Source organism: Cynara cardunculus, assembly GCF_001531365.2.
Source record: "Cynara cardunculus var. scolymus isolate 2C chromosome LG 2, CcrdV1, whole genome shotgun sequence".
Taxonomy (NCBI): domain Eukaryota; kingdom Viridiplantae; phylum Streptophyta; class Magnoliopsida; order Asterales; family Asteraceae; genus Cynara; species Cynara cardunculus.
Genome location: NC_037529.1, coordinates 64,990,408 through 65,005,793, shown reverse-complemented (window position 1 = coordinate 65,005,793; position 15,386 = coordinate 64,990,408). Strand labels below are relative to the sequence as shown.

The 15,386-nt window shown below is 31.1% G+C and overlaps 2 protein-coding genes across 10 annotated transcripts in view; both read right to left on the bottom strand.

The window, feature by feature from the left end:
* LOC112506642 overlaps nt 1–3,037 on the bottom strand; it is an 8,845-nt gene extending 5,808 nt beyond the window's left edge. For 3 of the 9 annotated variants that reach the window (XM_025110829.1, XM_025110838.1, XM_025110834.1), the window contains exon 1: nt 1,413–2,955. In XM_025110829.1, the coding sequence (XP_024966597.1) occupies nt 1,413–1,728 (316 nt within the window). In that variant the 5' untranslated portion in view covers nt 1,729–2,955. Of the gene's footprint in view, nt 1–1,412; nt 2,956–2,977 lie in introns of those variants that run through there. The other 6 variants (XM_025110836.1, XM_025110835.1, XM_025110837.1 and 3 more) reach the window with 6 other exon arrangements.
* Nucleotides 3,038–13,159: 10,122 nt separating this feature from the next.
* LOC112507680 (protein CASPARIAN STRIP INTEGRITY FACTOR 2-like) lies at nt 13,160–14,104 on the bottom strand. The gene is made up of 3 exons (XM_025112343.1): nt 13,915–14,104; nt 13,744–13,805; nt 13,160–13,643 (listed from the first exon to the last, which is right to left on the bottom strand). The coding sequence occupies exons 1-3, from the start codon at nt 13,994–13,996 to the stop codon at nt 13,497–13,499; spliced, it is 291 nt and encodes a 96-aa protein (XP_024968111.1). The 5' UTR covers nt 13,997–14,104; the 3' UTR covers nt 13,160–13,496.
* Nucleotides 14,105–15,386: the final 1,282 nt, after the last annotated feature.

Here is a 15,386-nt window from a genome sequence, read left to right as displayed (position 1 = left end):
AGAAGATAACGGGAGACAAGTTACCTGATAGAAAGTGCGGCGACGGTGACAAAACAGAAGATACCGGCGACAAAACAGAAGATAACGGGAGACAAAACAGAAGATAACGGCGACGAAGCTGTGGAAAGCGCGGCGACGACACAGACAGCGGAGGTCACCGGCGCGATGGAGAAGATGGAGATGGAGGCGATAACCGGCAAGGCGATGACTTGGGTGAAGGAGACGATGACTGCAGCTGGTAAAGGGTGTGGAAGGGTAAATAGGGAAGAATCGTAATCTGAATGGTTTAGTGGTACCCTAGATGCAAAATGGTTAAGAGGGGGATTGTAACCATTAAAAGGCATTTTTTTTTTGCCAAACAACTTCAACCTCTGACCGATTAAGTGGTTGGCTCTTAATGTCACCATTAAGAGCCAAACAAACAGCCCCTGAGCTAAGAAACAACCCCTGTTGAGTTGTTGGTTAACTGAGATAGAACTTCCCAAAAAAAGAAAAAGGCTGCACTTTATACTTGAGTGTTTCAAGCCATAGCTAAAAAGACTCACGGCCATGTGACAATATCTACATTCATCCACTATATTTTCACATGAAATTCTTTAAAGAACAGTTGCCGTAGGTTTCCTCATTTTAACTCGATCTCATGATTCCAATATTTAGACGAAAGGAGTTGTCAAGAAAAGGCTCACTCCATGCTAAACCCATGGATATCAGTCATCATCCTTCCTATTAAAAAGCTTATGTTCAATGGGAGGGTGGAAAAAGTCTCCACCCTTCGAATGTGGTTTTCCAGATCTCGGTGAAAAAATGATTACAAAGCATATGTTCGTATGCTTGTTTTCTTCTGGTTAACTCGTTAAATACCGAAAAGAGGAAAGGCTCACTTTCCCATGTAACGGTATTTTATTCAACCTGTTGATTCAAATCAACCCATTGTTTGCGACCCTCTCCACATTGGCATGGCACAGCAAAGATAACCTTCGCCGACATGCTGAAAAATATTGCAAAAGCTACTGGGAATAACATATATATGTCGCTAAATGATACACAGCTTTCCTGCATGAGTTCAGCAAACAAGCTAAAGCCCTAACAGATGGTTTTATAAGTGGGCTGATCATGTAACCAACAGAAACAGGGTATTCTGGCCTGATAAAAGTGAAGCTAAGCAACCCAACATGGCAATGGGGCTTGAATGAGACTTACATTTCAACAGGCTAAAATCACTGTGATGATTGAGAGTCTCATACACTAGAAACAGGAACGAATATGGAACCAAACAAGGAATTATTTGGGTTTACACATGGAACTTAAATTAAAAACCAATTCATGGGTGATAATTGATAAAATACTCAACCTAAAAAACAGAAATATTGCAACATGATATATCATGTACTTTTTCATTAGGATAAACTCACCTGACTGAGGAACTCCATTTTCTTCAGAAGGTGGCGACTTTTGCCAGGCGAGGCTTCGAGAACTATCCAATGGGCTGCCTTGTTCTGTTGCATAAGCGGTTTCTACAGTTGTATGAGATTTATTGTCCAACCTATCATTCACACCAGCACCATCAGGGAAGCAATTCATGGATGACTCTTCACCTGCTACACGCCCTCGGTTATCCCAGCGGAAGCTCCACGACGGTGAATACCTATCATTCCTTGGCATAACATCACTAACAGATTGATCTGTAATGGTTCTATCTCTAGCAGCAACACAACATGCAGAGCCCATCTTCACTCACATGAATAATTTGAGCAACAACCACCAGTCCCACTAGGAATACAAAATGTTCTCACTTGAAGCAACTATTGTTTTCCTCTGAAATCTGAATATGACGTCAATGGTCAGATAATACCATTGAAGATATTGGAGACTAGAGCTCATAATAGATAATGAATTTCCATACATGCAAATTCTTGTACATGTAACCTGCAGCTAGAAAGACCATAAAGGTCTACTTTTCAGGTGGAGAATATAAATTAGACTAGAAGGCATCAACAAACTGACACAATGTAAAAGGTATAAAAGCTAGATGCATTTCTCCCTTGGGAAGGAAGGTTCAGGGAACTTTACTTATATCTAGAAATTAATGGAACCAAAAGCAACAATCGTAAATATATCTTTCCTTAAAATAAGTAAAGCGTTAAAACAATCTATTGAAGAAATGCATAGATTCTCCTCACTTTTACTCTCAAGTATTGTTTCTGCCAATAGTACAAGCGCAATCACCCAAGCCTCGACCTTACACAAAATTAAAACAGAAGTAGCAGACAATCAAAAAGTTCAAAATCCCAAATGCACAAAATACTACTGCATATTGTGAGAGGTGGTTACCACAATAAAATAGCCAATTAAATCCCCTAAAATAACCAGACGGACACAACCAAATAACTATTTCTAGTCACAAACCAACTGTATGATCTTATATACACTGGCCATGTTTTCTTAATCAACAGTAAACAGTAACTACAAATTCCAACCGCCTGCAATCTCAAATGTTAAAAGCGAAATATCAAGGGAAAATAAATTCATAAGTAACCAATAACAATTGAAACTCACGATACTGAATTCACAAAAATCCAACAATCTGACTATTCTATTCGATACCTCACAGCATCATGTATTTTCTGGCTCTTTTTCTCGTTCAATGTCAATGATATAACTTCAAGGAATCACGAAAAGATAAATAAAATAGACAAGATTAACCGAAAAATCACCCAAGTCTATTCAACTGCTGATTTGCAGGATGAAAGAGCTTCGAGTCCTCAGTCGCAGAAACCCTAAAAATACGACGAATCAAGCTCTTCATAGCAAGCAGAGATCCGAAATAATTGCCGACAAACCATTAAATCACGGATAATCTTCCAAATTAACAAAAACAACACACCTAATCATCTTAACCTCAAAATTCGATATATACATACATATAAGCATCAATCAGATATCAAAAACCCGCAGATTCAATATGATCAAACCCTACCTTTTAACCGCTCGGCCGCCACACGTAGAAAAAGGGGGGGGGGGTGTGAGTGAGAGAGAATCTGATTCTTCTTCAGAGGAAATGATGGAGCGAAAGTCGTTTTAGATGGTTTTCACAGTAAAGTCGTTAACGATCTACCGTTTGATAAGCTTTTATTTTCATAAACCCCCTCAACTTTGTGGTTATTACATAAAAGTTTCAATTAATCATCTAAATATTGCTTTAAACATGTTTATATGTAAAAATATGTGAGTTTATGGACAATTAGGGCTGTAAACGAACCGAACGAACACGAATGAAGGCTTGTTCATGTTCGTTCCTTTAACTTAACCGAACAAACGAACGAACACGAACAGTAAACGAACGAAAATCTTTGTGTTCATGTTCGTTCGTTTGAAAATCAGGTGTGTTCAATTGAGGATAAAGCTGATTACCATTTTCTGTGTATAAGTAGCATTGAGGATAACATTCAGTTTTGTATATGTTATATTAAATGAAACTCTTAACTCTTTTCAGAGTTCAGATATATTATTGGTAATTTTCCAAAATTTGGTGATTAAAGTTTTATCGATGAAGTTATGGTTGGATTTTATGTGCAGTGGTCAAGGGGTTGTTTGCAGGGATGAATCCAGCCTTTAAGCACTGGGGGGAAAGTCCCCTAGTCAAAAACCAAAAACCTTTGTTAGCTATCTTAAATTTTCTATTTTCACCAGCGTCTTACAAAGTTTTCCCCAAGTCCCATATGACCATATGCTTCCATCCCCCAAGTCTCATCCAACGTGCCCCCACCCCATTAATTTCCTGGATCTGCCACTGGTTGTTTGGTTGAATTTCCATTAAGTCCTATATGGATAAAACTGGTTGTATATATTAATTTGTCTGTATAGATGGAGAAAGTTTTTGTTTGAAAGAGTTTTTTCATGTATGAAAGTAACATGTTTTTTTTTAATTGGGAGCAGTACTGGATCTAGGAAGTTCCATAATGGTGGTCGAAATTCAAATTTATAAATTTTTCGAGGTAAAAAATTAGAGATATATTTATAATATAAAAAACCAAAATTTGAAAATTTATGACCCCCCAACTCTTATGCAAAAATCCGCCATTAAATAAGTCATTTTTTATATCATTAAGACACTGCCAAAAAGTCATGCATAACTTACCAAATAAATTGTGAATCTCGTTAACCTCGTTAAGTTATTCTTTACATTTAACCTGAAAATAAACAAAAATGTTTGAATTACGTAAATAAATTGATGCTTATGTTAGGTCGTATAGTTATAACACCAATTTGGAAAACGACTAAAAGTTTGAGGGGTTAAACTGCAATTAACTGTTAAATAAGGAGCTAAAAGAAAAGTAAGTTACATTTAACGGAGTTATGCGACACGTTATGAGCATGTCCACGGAGTAACATAAAAGTGGGTAATCCTCTTTCTCAGAGCTAAAATTTCTAAATTCAGAACTATCCTCTTATTATGACTTGTACACTATGCATTAAATATGTACACATTTCTTAATTTGAAAATTTTAACCTCTAAAGAAAGAAATTACCTAAAAATAACAAGGATTTGTTATTATCGTTTTTTTAGATCTGTATGAATAAAGATGTCCGTATTGATAAAGTTGTCTGCATGATAATAGATAAGTTATTGTACAGTTGTCGGTTGAATAAACCGTCTGAATGTCAGAAATGACTATTTAATATCAAGTATATAAATTTGATCGATATACAATATTAAAGTCGTGTATCTGGTAATACCATAATACCATGATACTGATTTATTTTATTAGTGATTAGTTTTTCATATTTAATATTTATTAAACATTAAACATTTTACTTTTAACTATCTTATTTAAATATCAAATGTTTGCCAGTTTTATTTTTTATTAATAACCTTTAAAACATCACATGTGTTACCTACAAACTCAAAATGTTACTCAAAATTTGAATAAATGGACAAATTTTCATATATATAACCTGAAGTTGGTACAAAACCAGTACCAGCCGAACATTGTTGGTATCAGTTAAATTGGTATCAAGTACAGTTGATTGATACACAATATAAGATTTTACATACCAATTATAATTAGTTGGTACACTGTATTCCAAAAAAAAAAAACTTGGTACCGTACCATACCCACCCCTTATACCTTATGCTTTATTGCTTGTACGTTGGTGCATTATAACAATTTAATTGGCATAACAAACCAATCGGTCAACATGTATATTAACTGTACCAGTTTAATTGTCCTAGTTACAGTTGGTCTGTATATGTTACATGGAAACTTAAAATGTTACTCACAATTTGAACAAAATGGCAGATTTCATACATGTTATTTGAAGTTGGTCAGAGACGTTCCAATTTTTTTAGAGGTCCTGTTACATTCAAAACTTTTGATTGTATATTGTATAAATAAGATAACAGAGAATATATATGTTAAGAACAAAAATGGGCTAAACATAAGACGATTAACAATATGAAACTAAACTTAAACTATTAATAATTTGAACCTAAAACCAAACAATTAATGGTTTGAACCTAAATAATTTCGGCTATAGTTCTACACAGGTCGATAAAAAGACCCTAAACACATGTAAATTTAGGCCCCAAAATTTCGGAGGCCTTGTACAAAATCTCACATTTAACATGGTAATGGACGACCCTGAAGTTGGTACAAACTAGCACCAACATGTGGCAACTGAATTTTTTTGGTACCGATTAAGTTGGTGCAAAATACAATTGATTAGTACATAGTATAACATTTTATTTATCTATACTATATTATAAAACATTTGACAAAAACTCTTAAAAATCATTTTTTATGCATAAAGTACTGTTTATTGATGCATATTACTTAAAGTTCAAGATTATAAGTAAATTATGCATAAATACAACTTATTAAAGCTCTATGTTTGAATTCGTGTAACTAATTACGGATAAACATAATCAAATAGAGAATAAACATCTCATTTTAAAATATAAAAAAATCTAAAATATAATTAGAATAATTATTGAGTTCTAAGAGAATACTTGATTATTATCTTTATAAAATATTATATTATTAAATTTAAAAATTAAATTATAATAAAAATTTTAAATTAAAAAGAATAAACAAATAAGAACTTTTAAATAGTTACTTTGATACTAATATTTATATTTTTTGCAAATTTTATATGATATTTTCAAATTTATATTTTATTCAAAAATAAAAACATTATCGCTTTTTCAAAACCACATAAAATCGTATTATATCGACATGGGAAAAAAAACAAAACAAAACATTGAAATGGAAATATATCTCGATGCATTGCACGAATACCCTCCTAGTAAATTATAATTAATTGATACACAGTATTAGAATAAAAAACTTTTTATCTTATCAAGCCTATCCCAACCGGTTAATTATGAGTTTTAATGGACTAATTTATTTTTGGAAAATAAGTAAATTATACTTTAATCCGCTTTTCTTAGTACAATACCAAGATATATGAACAATGCACAATGTATATGAACACAAGATACACACGGTGATATCTACAAATGATATTCACTGTGATATCAAGATATACATACAAAATGCACAATGTGATATTCTTTGTAAAACAATGAAAATAACGAAAATGCACACTATGATACATTTCATAAAACAAAGAAAATACATTGTGATACGCGTAAAACATTGTGGACGTTATCACTACGATACACTTTGATTCACAAACGTCTTTAAAATACGATGTATATTAGGTAATTGATATACTGGTTAACTAATTTTAATTAAATATTTCATTCCAAAAAATTTAATTAAATATTTTGATTAGTTGTTAAAAATAGAATTACTATATTATTCTTTTAGCTTATTTAAAAAAGATCCTTAAATATCTCAAATGAGTGGTTCACATTGGATCTCACGATTACAACAAACTAATCAATTCTCCCTTGAATAGATCTATATATATATATATATACACACACACACACACACACACACACTATATCATAAAGCATTTGAGAAAAACTCTTAAAAACTATCCTTTATACACGAAGTATTACTTATTGATGCATATTACTTAAAGTTCAAGATTACAAGTAAATTGCGGGTAAGTACAACTTATTAAGCTCCATGTTTGGATTCGTGTAACTAACTGTAGATAAAGATAATCAAATACATGATAATTTCTTTATTTTAAATATAAAATATAATTAGGATAATTATTGAGTTATAATATAATACTTAGTTATTATCTTTATAAAAATTATATTATTAAAGTAAAAATAAATTACTTTATCATTAAATCAAAATTAAATTATAATAAAAAAAGTTGAATTAAAGATATTACACAAAAAATGAGAATTTTATATTTTTTTAATTTTTATGATATCTTCAAATTTATATTTTATCAAAAAAAACATTATTGTTTGCTCAAAACCACGTAAATTCGTATTATAATATCGACAGAGACCAAAAAATAAAATAAAACATTGATATCGAGATATATCTCACTGCATTATATGAATATCTTTCTAGTATATTATAAAAGGTAGATTGATAAATCTTGATTAAATAAAAGCAGTTTCATAATAATTTATATTCAGTTATATATATATATATATATATATATAGAGAGAGAGAGAGAGAGAGAGAGAGAGGAGCGATCAAATAAAAACCGCCTCCATTTGTGTAAACCGTGTAAACCAATCTCATCCATCCATTTTCTTGATCAATGGTTAAGATTAATCAAAGTTATTTAAGGAAATTAAAAATTAAAAAAAATTGAAAATACATTTTATAATACCGATAAGGGCAAAAGGGTAAAACCAAATATTCATTTATTCAAGAAAACCATATCATGTATATCATATTATTAATGAAACTAATCTATTTTTTGTAAAGTAATTTATTATTTTTATGTTAACATTCATTATTATTAATGAAACTAATTTATTTTTCATCTTGCAATTATTTTATGACGAACCGCCTACATTATGCACCCGTTTCAATTTTCATTTCATCTACTGAATGGATCACCTACACCATCACTGAAACGAGTTTCACCATGAAAGCAGTTCACCACTCATTGTTCAATTATGCCATGAACCAGTTTCACCTTCATGAAACCTGTTTCATGTAAATTAATTTTTTATTTCACTCATGATTTGATGCATTATTTTCTTTACTCCTTACAATCTTCAAGATTTTGGAGCATATTACAATCTTCAAGATCCCGAAGCAGATTCATCATGTACCCGTTTCATCATGCAATTTTTTCATGACGAACCAAATAAATTATGCACCCGTTTCATGTTCCTTTTTTTACTAAACGGATCAACTACACCATCACGAAACGTGGTTCACCATGAAACGATTTCATATTACTCATGAATCAATTACAACATAAATCAGTTTCCCCTTCATGAAATCTATTTCATTAACATTATTTTTTTAATTTGAACCATAATTTACGATTCATTCCATAATGCAATTCAATCTTCAAGACCCGTTTGCAGATTCAATCTAATAACAATATATCAAATTCAAAATTTTAATATTATAATATAATTAAATATTTAAATGTTACCATTTATACAATTTCCTTTATTACGTTTCCTTAATTAAGATTTATTAATAACTTTCATATTTAATAGAAAATATTGTAAATGACCGAAATACCCTTATTGATTAAATTTAATTAGAAAAAAAAAATGAAATTTTCCTATTGATCGAAATTGGTTTACACGGTTTCTTAGAAATGAACGGTTTTCATTTGAATGTGTCCCTATATATATATATTTGTTAGGTTAAAGTAAACTGATATAAAAAATTCGATTTCATAGATATGATTTCCATGAGAAATTAGCATTTACAATCACAATGTCATCGACATGATGTATAATATGTTTCTATGAGTGTTCAGAATTAATTGGAAGCATATTTCAAAAGATTTATTTATCATTAAATATTGAAAAGAAGAAAAATATAATCATGTAAATATATATATATATATATGTATGTATATATATATATATACACATACATATATATATATATATGTGTGTGTGTGTATATATATAGGGGTAATCGTTTGTAAATCGGAAGGTTACAAACCTTATAATTAAATCTGTTTAAGCCGTTTTTTTTTAATTAATAGTTGAAGAATTTTCGGATTTGAATTGATAAAAAAAATTAAGGAAATGGTAATTTTTAAATATATTTTAAATATTTTAAATTTTAATTTTAAAAAATAATTAGAATTATCTAATTTTGGTTATTATTTTACCACAATTTTCTCCATCACTCTCTCTCATCTGACGACCTCTAATTCGTCTGTGATTTTTGTTTTTGTCTTTGGTTTCGTCTCTAGTTTGTCGGAGGGAACATAAGTGGGTAGGGTACGTTGCCGGAGAGGGAACAGAAGAGTCTGGTAGCCACGAATCGCTTCGTTTGTGAGATTTGCAACTAAGGATTTCAACGAGATCAGGATCTCTCGCTTCATCGGCACAGTCACAATCTGCCCTTGGAAGCTAAAGCAACGAACTAGAAAGGAATTCCGGAAACACATTTATGTTTGTTTGGAGAAAACATGCGTTCACCACGATCCGTTGAGAACCCTCGACAATCTCACTACTATAAAAAAAAGCACTTCTCGAGGAAACACTTCGAGAAGAAGTGGAAGTGTAAACACTACGAATTACCCTGTCCAGTACAATTGGAAAGCACATATGAAGATAAAGCATATATGAAGATTTATTATGGTTCCAAATCCTTGTTTTCTAGGTTAAATTATATTCCCTTTTTTTTTATTAACCTAGATATCCAACCCGCTTTTCGAGCCAACTAATCATAGGGAAACCACCTGCTTTACAGGTAGTCCGGAGTCACCGCATTTGAACCTCCATGGCCATAATGGGATTTTTGTTCCTCCTTGAATTTGAACGTGAGACCCCCCGACACTTTTGACATTTGGAGCCAAGCTCAAACCAATCAGGCACCATCCCTGTGCTTTTCTATTCATTATTTTCAAAGCCTTATGTGAATTTTTTATGTAATCATTCTGATTGTGTTGCTGATGATGAAACACATATGATGATCGTTTTACATATGAAATGTTATTATAAATTAAAAAAAAAATTAATATATTGTTTCGTAAGTGAAATAACACTGGTATGAAGCGAGGGTAACAAAATTCATTATTGTTTCATATGTGAAACCAAAATTATTAGTTTGGTTTCATATGAAAAACCATAATAATTGGTTTGATTTCATATGAGAAACAAAATAGTAATTACAATGAAGTTAGTTGGAGAAAAGATGATAAAATCAGTTATGATCTTTTAAATATGGTATTCTATGAGATATTTAAGAAAGATAGTTATTCCTAAAAATACGATTTCGTAAAAAGATAAAAATACCGTGGTTTATACTATTTGCAAACTTTAGATGGTTTGTAAAAGAAAAAGCATCACTGTTTTTATATATATATATATATAGATGTCTAATCAAATGAGAACTAATTAGTTTGTGGTAACCATGATGTCCAATCTCAACCACAAATCAATAGATAAATTAGAAAATTTATAACTTTGGTAATTTTTAATTTAAATTTTAATGCAAGGACATTTTAGTTATTTTCTCTCCTCTCTCATATCTCCTCTCTCCTCTCTTCTCTCTCCGTCTCCGGGCCTCTGTCCTCGGCCTCCGGCCACCGTTATCCGGTGATACCACAGTGGTATCACAATGCATCTTATATGTGATTGGGTATCACACTATGGTCGTTTGTGCGGTCGATCAGATATGTAACACAGTGGTATCACAATGCATCTTATATGTGCTTGAGTATCACACTATGGTATTATCGGAGGACGGTGGCCAGAAGACGGGGACAGAGAGAGAAGAGAGGAGAGGGGATAGAAAATACATAAAACGTCCTTGCATTAAAATTTTAATTAAAAATTACCAAAATTATAAATTTCCTAATTTATCTATTGATTTGTGGTTGAGATTGGATCTCACAGTTACCACAAACTAGTCAGTTCTCCCTTGAATGGACCCCTATATATATATATATATATATATATATATATATATATATATATATGGGCTGGTTCAAATACTAACCAAAATTATCGTGTTAACTTTGTTAACCGATCTTGGTCGTTGATTTGAACATCCAATGGTTGTCATTTATTGAGACTAAAAATTTAATTATCTAATTACCATATTAATAAAAAATTAGGTTCACAATGGTTCAGAGGGTAGAATTATAAAAAGTGAATGATCTTAACGTATCCTATTTTGTTAGCCTATTCTGTAACTTCCAATCAATAAAGAAATCGTCAATCTCATCGATCAATATCTTAAATCAGTAGCTAAAAATTAGGTTCATAATCTTCATCAAAACAATGGAGGATTTGAAAGGATTACCAGGTGACGGCATCCAGATAAGAATGAAACATGTGTGTGAACCTAATGAACAATGTGTGAACCTAATGAACAACTGAAAAATTAGGTTCATAATCTTCATCAAAACAATGTGTGAACCTAATGAACAATTGAAAAATTAGGTACATAATTTTCATCAAAACAATGTGTGAACCTAATGAACAATTGAAACATGTGTGTGAACCAAATGGACATATTGTGTGAACCAATTGAACATATATGTGCACGAATGAACACATATGTCGACGTTTGAGTGAACATGTGCGCGAATGGTTTGATCATTTTCTTCACTTTCGGAATTTGAATTCCGAATGTATTCGTAGATGCTTTTAGCTTTTTCATTCTCATTGTCGTCGATCTGTTTTACTCTATGATTATCCATATTACTCGGACTATAACGRAMTCTTTACAAAAGGGACTTTTTTGAAATTTACAATATCAAAACCATTGTAGGAAKAATGAAATRTAAAAATCAGTAAGATGAACAAATGTGAAACATCATGTCATTATTACATGAAGATCAATTAGTGATATTTTAAGACTTGTAACTTCCAATTAAAATATTGGGGAGTTACATAAAAATGATAAATTACCTAAATACCCTTACACTTAATATGTGAGTTACATGTGAACATAACTAAAGAATGAAACATAATTGGTTGATGTTGGTTAGCATAGTTAACACAAAAAAATGGGTTAGTAATTGAACCAACCTCTCTATATATATAGATAGATAGAGAGAGAGAAAGAGAGGAAGTTTACTTTGCAAACCACGTTATTTGTACAAATCGTACAAACCTCATTCAACCAATTATAATTTTTCATTTTGTTCATTTTTTTGTAATTATGAGAGGTTGATTAATCATTTTTAGTGTGGAATGTGTTAATCATGAATATTATCATCTTCATTATTTTAATTTTAGAAAAATACATGAAACCGTTTTCATTAAAATTTCATTAAGTATTATATGAAACAATTTCATAACCATATATGAAACAACTTCATCAAAAAAACACAAGATTAAACAATTTCATGAATTTTTTTCATAAGATTAAACAATGAAATTGACGGATAAGAGTGGTTTGCACGGTTTGTAAAAAAATGAGTGGTTTGCATTTGATCGCTTATATATATATATATATATATATATATATATATGTAGGAGAACGTTCAAATAAAAACCATCCAATTTGTACAAACCATGAAAACCACATTCAACCAATCATAATTTTTCATTTTGTTTGTTTTTTTGTATTTATGAGAGGTTGATTAACTATTTTCATTGTGGAGAGTTGTTAATCATGGATATTATCATTTTCATTATTTTAATTTTAGAGAAATAAATGAAACAGTTTCATTAAAATTTCATAACCATATATGAAACAAATTCATCAAAAAAAGTATTATATGAAACAATTTCACAAGATTAAACAATTTCATGAAAAAATTTCATAAGATTAAACAATGAAATCGACGTATGACGATGGTTTGTACGGTTTATACAAATGAGGATGGTTTTCATTTGATCGCTTCTCTATATTATATATATATATATATATATATATATATATATATATATATATATTCAAGCACCAAAATGTCCAAATATGACATGCACGTATGTATGCTTACTACAAAAACATGCATATATATATATATATACACACACATACATGCAAACCCTAATTATGCATACAATCTAAGAGTAGTATTAACATGGCATATATATTACACACATATATATGTAATATATTCATATTCATACTTCATACACTTCATAATATGAAGCAAACATCCATAATTCATCAATATGTTACATGCATGATGCTTGCTGGGCAGCATAAACCCTAGCTACAGCACAGTTATCTCATATACATACATACATACATATATTTATACATATATATATAGAGAGAGAGGGAGAGTATTATCTCAAAAACTTATAGGGTACATATGTAATACTCCCTGAGGGATATATATATATATATATATCGTTGTTTTCGCTTTGCTAATTTCATATATAGATACTGCATACGTAGAACATGTAGCTGAACTCTAAACCGATCGATGCGAGTTGATCAGTTCGGTATGAGTTTAAATGGAGGCTTGACAAACGTTGGTGCAGGATCAGGTCGTCCATAATCTTTCGTGTTAACCCTTAGCAGCCTCTCATGAATTTCATCCCTCTTTAATATCTCATGATCATCTTCCGAATATAAAGATTTCTATACATACATACATACATACATATAACACAAGTTCATCAATTGATCAAAAACCCACAAAAATTTAAACAGTTTACGTTCAATAAGTGGCAAATCTAACCTGATTTTGATCAGTTGCACCAAGTTTGGCCATTGGAAAACCACTGGGGGATCCGCATCGGGCTGTTAATTTCACATGAACACAAAGCATGATTCATAGAACAATCAAAAGGGTTTTCACATGTGTTCATAAAGATTACTTTAAAGCAGAAAAGCTAAGAAATTGATGAACCTGCAGATGAAGATGATACAAGTGAGGCTAAAATGAGAGAAGTCAGGAGACAGATCTTTAAACCCATGTTTACTTTCATCATTAACTTGATTGATTCTCTCTCTTGAGATATTTTTTTGGATCAGAGATTCATGAAATGATGAAAAACCTGTATATTGTATACAAGGGTGGGGTGGGGGGTTAGAGATGAATTGATAGTTAATTAATCAAAGTAGTGGTGTTGGGGATAAGAGCTAAGAAATGATAGTTTAATGTAAAGAATTCCATCACTATGTAATGCTTTCTTGCTATGCTTAACTTTTGGATTAAATTTATAACCTAAAAGGTGAGAGGAAACCACTTTGCTGTTGTTGGGGCACTAAGTCCAAAGGGTTAGTGGAAATTTAAATTTTAAGCCATTAATTAAATGTCTTAATGGGGAATGGACCCCTAATTCAATATTGTAACCAATAATATAGTTTGCTTTTTTGTCTTTTCATCGATGAATGAACGAGACTCGAACTTAAGAATGCGTGAAATTGGAAGTAAAAGTTGTTGGTAAGGGTTTTCTGATTGATTGATCTCATTACGTTTGGATCTTTATCCATTTGTAAGTATTCCATAATTAAGGTGGCTTATGTCTTTTTACACTAAAATGATCACATTCATTAAACTGTATAATTTCTATTATACAGTGTAGAAGTCAGTAAAGCATAAGTACACTTGGTTTATCATCTTGGAGCTAGAAGAAAATATCTAGATTTTGTTATCTGAATTAAGATCGTAATTAAGCAAATACTTGAAACCCTACGTACCTTTTACCCTAAATGGTACTTGATGATCACACTTGTTCATATAGAGATGAGATGTTACATATATGATGCCTAAGTTTTTCCCGATTCGCACAACTTAAAGTTCAATTCCTTCGTAAGTTTCTCTTGGTTTTGCACTAAACTTTTGTGCTTGCTTGACCTTCTCACATAAAAACTTCATTAGTATAGATCTGTTATAGCAACAAGAAGTAGCGATTCGCCTTCTTTCATTAGTAGAGACAATGAAGCGGGACGATCTTGTAGATGATGAACTCTGTTTAGCCCTCACCATATTTGCTTCGCATGAACATAGCCCAAAGAAAAGAGACACTACAACAAAATCGGGTTTATAGGACACTCCCAAATTCTAAGCGTCCTTATAAACCTCTTTATAGGACTTAGTTTATAAGACCAAAAAAATAAAATGTCCTATCTAATGGTGTTGTATTAAGTTTATATGACATTTTTTGATGTCGTAATAAGTTTTTAGGACACTTTTTAACATAAAGCGTCTCATTATCAACTTTATAGGACACTATTTGAAAAAATGTTCTATAAAAACAAGTGTCCAATAAAAAATTGAGTTTATAGGACAATTTCTCAAAAGTGTCTTATAAAGTTGTTAATGCGACACTTTGTGTTAAAGATGTTCTTAAAAACTTGTTAAGACGCCCAAAATCG